The sequence below is a fragment of the Pelophylax lessonae genome (genome assembly GCF_965119305.1).
Source record: "Pelophylax lessonae genome assembly, chromosome: 13".
Classification (NCBI taxonomy): domain Eukaryota; kingdom Metazoa; phylum Chordata; class Amphibia; order Anura; family Ranidae; genus Pelophylax; species Pelophylax lessonae.
Genome location: NC_138780.1, coordinates 103,974,711 through 103,980,710, shown reverse-complemented (window position 1 = coordinate 103,980,710; position 6,000 = coordinate 103,974,711). Strand labels below are relative to the sequence as shown.

The 6,000-nt window shown below is 39.5% G+C and overlaps 1 protein-coding gene across 1 annotated transcript in view; it reads right to left on the bottom strand.

The window, feature by feature from the left end:
* Positions 1-695: 695 nt before the first annotated feature.
* Positions 696-6,000, bottom strand: part of STXBP6 (syntaxin binding protein 6) — a 77,600-nt gene continuing 72,295 nt past the window's right edge. Inside the window, exon 5 of the mRNA XM_082275336.1 lies at positions 696-1,355. Coding sequence (XP_082131462.1) covers positions 1,332-1,355 — 24 coding nt within the window. The 3' untranslated portion in view covers positions 696-1,331. The remainder of the gene's footprint in view (positions 1,356-6,000) is intronic.

Below are 6,000 nucleotides of genomic sequence, written 5' to 3'. Positions count from 1 at the left end.
CTACATCCGGCATCGATACTCTGATGCGCGGATGTGTACTTCCGCCAGGCGTCGTGACGCACATCCTGCCGTTAGGCAGGAAATGAGCAACCGATGACAACATCCGGTTGTAAACCCGGATGTATATCCTCACCAGGCTCTTTGAATACCGGCTCTGCGGACACCCCTCACCGTTAACCTCCGGCTCACACTCGATCCATAGGAACGAAATTCACTTCATGAAATCCCTTAGCCCTCTCGCTGTCCCATAGTTATACAAGACACCATGCACCAGTGGGGCATTATAATGCATCAGCGACACAATAATGTACAGTTGATTGTTCTCTCTAGTTCAGTTGGAAAGCATTACATTGGCTTCCCTTTTATACTAAATCCTGTACTGTAAAAGATAGAAGTTGGTTGATATGGACAACCCTCCTGGTAGGATATACATCATCGCACTGTTTAAAACCACATACATTTATGCAGTATGTTGTACACTCATACCACAACTACATTGTACTATTGCTCAGTAGAAAGCCACAGCTAAGGTAAACGTTTCTGAAGGTATAAGTAACCATTTTATTGCTTTGAATATTATTATGCAACATGGTTCAAAACTCAACACATGAAAATGTTAAAAATATGCCAGCCCTGTAAAATTGCTGGCACAAGAGCTGGATGGTGATCTAGCCTATTAAAAAAAAAAGTAAAATCTGGCAATAAATGTTTTTAATTCAAAAAATAAAGTCCAGAGACACACACACACACAAAGCAATGCAAGCTATTTGTAAGTGCTTGTCTGTACAGAACTACTTCATATTGCCGGAGGAAACTCAGGGGTCTGGGCAAGACTTTTCATTAAATAGCTTGAAACAGTTCTTAGAAGAGCACCATCCATCCACTAGCCAGCCAGTTACAGCTCTTTTAGAAGCACAGTGAGGCATCATTCACATTAGTGCAGGCTTGTGGCTCGCCAACTCATAGCTGGTAATTACAGTAAACATTGTGTGTCCTGCATTTTTAATCCAATTTCCTCAGCTGTCTTGGAATGCAATCTTTCCTTTGATCACGGATTGATGTCCATGCAGTCGTGGCGTCATAGTGGCTGCTGGAAGCTGTACCCTGCATGTTATAGCCAGAACAAACTCCTCCCGGAGTAATTCTGTACCTTGCATTGGCACCAATTGTGCCTGAAAAGCACGATGGGAGTGGCAGGAAGAGGTAAACGGGTGTCCCATTCAAAATTAAGAGATTTATATATTTAGTTATAACCTTGTGCTGAGGTTTTGGCATATACAGTTCGGCAGGGGTAAAGGGGTTGTTACATTTATCTTCCACTCAAGAAGGTGTCAGCACTTATGTTTCATGGCAAGCTGTGGAGAGAAATAAAATACAACATCAATTAAGCTAGAGATTTGTAAAAATGATTAAAAGAAATTGCTTCAATGAAAATAAAATGCAAAAAAAAATATCAAAATTTTCCAAAAACACAGAATAGCATGTTGCTGATGATATCAGAGGCAATGTGTTTCTAAATAAGTAAGTATGTGTCCAGCATAAAAAATCTTACAGGAAAACACTAATGAGGAATAAAAAAGCAATACTGACCTATTTATTTGTCTAGATGCACATTTGAGCATGATCAGCTTAATATACATTTTATTAGTGTGTGAGTTTAAAGATCAGTGTTTTTGCAGCTAGACAGAGAAATCTACAGACCCATTTAAATAGAATAATGAAAAATGTGGAGAACTACGTACGTGTTTTAATATCATACAAGAAACTTCCTTCACAATAATAACTGCAAATGTACAGTTAGGGGAAGGAAGGTTCGCTTTCGCCCTCGTTAACACTGAAGGCAGGTTTGAAATTGTGCGAGTTCAGCTGATTTCAAACCCACATTTCAGTCTGACTTCGGGGGGAGATTTGAAAGACATCTGTGCGGATTCATGAATAGGGGTCTTGAAATCGCCCCAAAAGTCACCAAAAGTAGTGCAGGAACTACTTTTGGGAATTGGTGCAGAATCCGATGTGAACGGGTGATAAATATGGGAATAGGCAGTGTGGGTAGTGTTTACTCAGAGTAACCACACATCTTTTTGCTAATTTGACATCTGACACAGCTAACTCATCTATATACAGCTTTCGGCCTTGTTCACACCATGGTGCTGAGACGTCAGTCTTTCTGCATGCAAGGGATAAAAAAAAATAAAAAAATTTCTCTCTGTGTTCACACCACAACATGCTGATTTTTTTTACTGCACAGGAATCTGCAACGTGTAGTTTTCTGCACGGAAAGAAAATATGACACAAAATCAACATTGATGTGAACCGGGCACATAAAAAACCCACTGAAACACGCTTGAAAACGAATGTCTCTGCAAGTGAAATCTGTGCAATTTTCCCAGCAGTTTTCATGCATGTATGGTGTGAGCGAGCAGTGTATTTCTACTTTTGCAGTCAAATTTGGGAAACCCCACTATGTTTGTAATGTGTTGCCATTTACACAGTATGGGTGATTTATTATAAACCGAGAGTGCAAAATTTGGTGCCGCTCTGCAAAAAACAAAAACAAAAAAGCAATCCGCTTCCATTTTCTTTTGTCAAAGCTGAAATGAAGAAGCTGAAAATAGAAGCTGATTGGCTGCCATGCACAGCTGCACCAGATTTTGCACTCTCCAATTTTAGTAATTCAACCCCAGTATAAAAAAAAAAAAAAGTACATTTTTCATAGGGCTATGAGCAGCTTCCATGGTTAGAATAGCTTGCAAAGCACATTAAATTAAAAGGGACGTTTTTTTTTTTTAAAGCATTAACATACAATGTACCACCCAAGCCTTGCGATCTTTAACCCTTTGTTAGAACAGTGTTCACATCTATTTTTCAACTAATATTGAGATCTGACAGTACAGTACAGACAGCGTTAAATATGGTAAACATAACTCCCCAACCCCTCATTAACACACATAGAAAGCAAAATAGGATTTTTCTGCAAGGAAATATACAGGCAGAATTTTTTAAAAATATTTCTTTAAACATTCTTCTATGTGAATGTGTATGAAGTATGTGTTATCCCAATTTGTATACAAAATTAGAAATATACTTTAACCACTTTAAGACCGGTAGGATTTGTCCCCTTAATAACCAGGCCCTATTTTGCGATTCGGCACTGCGTTACTTTAACTGACAATTGCGTGGTCGTGCGACGCTGTACCCAAACAAAATGGATGTTCTTTTTTTACCCCACAAATAGAGCTTTCTTTTAATGGTATTTGATCACGATTTTTATTTTTTGTGCTATAAACAAAGAGCGAAGTTTTGAAAAAGAAAAAAAAAAAAAAAACATAATTTTTCACATTCTGCTATATGACATTCCCAAAAAATAAAAAAAAAATCAACATTTAACATTTTAGGCCAATTTGTTTTTGCTACATATCTTTAGTAAAAAAAGAAAAAAAAAAATTGCAATAAGCGTTTGATTGGTTTGCGCAAAAGTTATCGCGTCTACTAACTACGGGAAAGATTTATGTAATTTTAAATTTTTTTTTTTACTAGTAATGGTGGCGATCTGCGATTTTTTGTGGGACTGCGACATTGCAGCGGAAAGATAGGACCCCTGACTGACATTTTTGACACTTTACCAGTGACATTACTACAGTAATCAGTGCTAAAAATATGCACTGGTACTGTAATAATGACACTTGCAGGGAAGGGGTTAACCGTATTGGTGATCAAGGGGTTAAATGTGACCCTAGGGGAGTGATTCTAACTGTGGGGGGGGGGGGGCGTGGCTTCTGAGATGACCACAGAGATGTGATCCTATATAGAAGAATCACATGAGCTCTGTGATCATTTCAGGGAGAAGGACGGTTGGCTGTGTTTACAATCGGAGCTGCCTGACACCCGCATCGGCTTCCCCGCTGATGATCGGGGGCGGGAGCATGCCGTCGGCAGGGCGCACTCACCCCCTAGCTCCTCCCAGGCGATCGACGTAGATTTACGTTGTTTTGCCTGTACAAGCCAGCCTGGCGCAGTAAATATACAGGAGCTGGTCAGCAACTGGTTAAGCACCCCCTTTTTTAGCTTAATAGGAGAGTGTAGGGAACGATTTTGTGTGTATTAAAGAGGCTGTAAATGAAGACAAAACAAATATAGATGGATTGACTACCCTTTAAACACCTTTATAGCTGCACTATGTATACAGTATATACAGTGCCTTGCGAAAGTATTCGGCCCCCTTGAACTTTGCGACCTTTTGCCACATTTCAGGCTTCAAACATAAAGATATAAAACTGTAATTTTTTGTGAAGAATCAACAAGTGGGATACAAATCATGAAGTGGAACAACATTTATTGGATATTTCAAACTTTTTTAACAAATAAAAAACTGAAAAATTGGGCGTGCAAAATTATTCAGCCCCCTTAAGTCAATACTTTGTAGTGCCATCTTTTGCTGCGATTACAGCTGTAAGTCGCTTGGGGTAGGTCTCTATCAGTTTTGCACATCGAGAGACTGAAATATTTGCCCATTCCTCCTTGCAAAACAGCTCAAGCTCAGTGAGGTTGGATGGAGAGCGTTTGTGAACAGCAGTTTTCAGTTCTTTCCACAGATTCTCGAATGGATTCAGGTCTGGACTTTGACTTGGCCATTCTAACACCTGGATATGTTGATTTGTGAACCATTCCATTGTAGATTTTGCTTTATGTTTTGGATCATTGTCTTGTTGGAAGACAAATCTCCGTCCCAGTCTCAGGTCTTTTGCAGACTCCATCAGGTTTTCTTCCAGAATGGTCCTGTATTTGGCTCCATCCATCTTCCCATCAATTTTAACCATCTTCCCTGTCCCTGCTGAAGAAAAGCAGGCCCAAACCATGATGCTGCCACCACCATGTTTGACAGTGGGGATGGTGTGTTCAGGGTGATGAGCTGTGTTGCTTTTATGCCAAACATAACGTTTTGCATTGTTGCCAAAAAGTTCGATTTTGGTTTCATCTGACCAGAGCACCTTCTTCCACATGTTTGCTGTGTCTCCCAGGTGGCTTGTGGCAAACTTTAAACAACACTTTTTATGGATATCTTTAAGAAATGGCTTTCTTCTTGCCACTCTTCCATAAAGGCCAGATTTGTGCAGTATACAACGATTGTTGTCCTATGGACAGAGTCTCCCACCTCAGCTGTAGATCTCTGCAGTTCATCCAGAGTGATCATGGGCCTCATGGCTGCATCTCTGATCAGTCTTCTCCTTGTATGAGCTGAAAGTTTAGAGGGACGGCCAGGTCTTCGTAGATTTGCAGTGGTCTGATACTCCTTCCATTTCAATATTATCGCTTGCACAGTGCTCCTTGGGATGTTTAAAGCTTGGGAAATCTTTTTGTATCCAAATCCAGTTTTAAACTTCTCCACAACAGTATCTCGGACCTGCCTGGTGTCTTCCATGTTCTTCATGATGCTCTCTGTGCTTTAAACGGACCTCTGAGACTATCACAGTGCAGGTGCATTTATACGGAGACTTGATTACACACAGGTGGATTCTATTTATCATCATTAGTCATTTAGGTCAACATTGGATCATTCAGAGATCCTCACTGAACTTCTGGAGAGAGTTTGCTGCACTGAAAGTAAAGGGGCTGAATAATTTTACACGCCCAATTTTTCAGTTTTTTATTTGTTAACAAAGTTTGAAATATCCAATAAATTTCGTTCCACTTCATGATTGTGTCCCACTTGTTGTTGATTCTTCACAAAAAATTACAGTTGTATATCTTTATGTTTGAAGCCTGAAATGTGACAAAAGGTCGCAAAGTTCGAGGGGGCCGAATACTTTCGCAAGGCACTGTATATTCAGAATACCATTTTATATTCTCCAACATCACCTGATTAATATCCTCCCTTTGAAAGGAAATCTAGTCTTTAATATATTTTTTGATATTCATATGAATGTGATCATTCTATTTTTATGTTGTTTCGATATACTGTACATTTTGTAATTATAGAACTACATGGCAAAATCAAACACC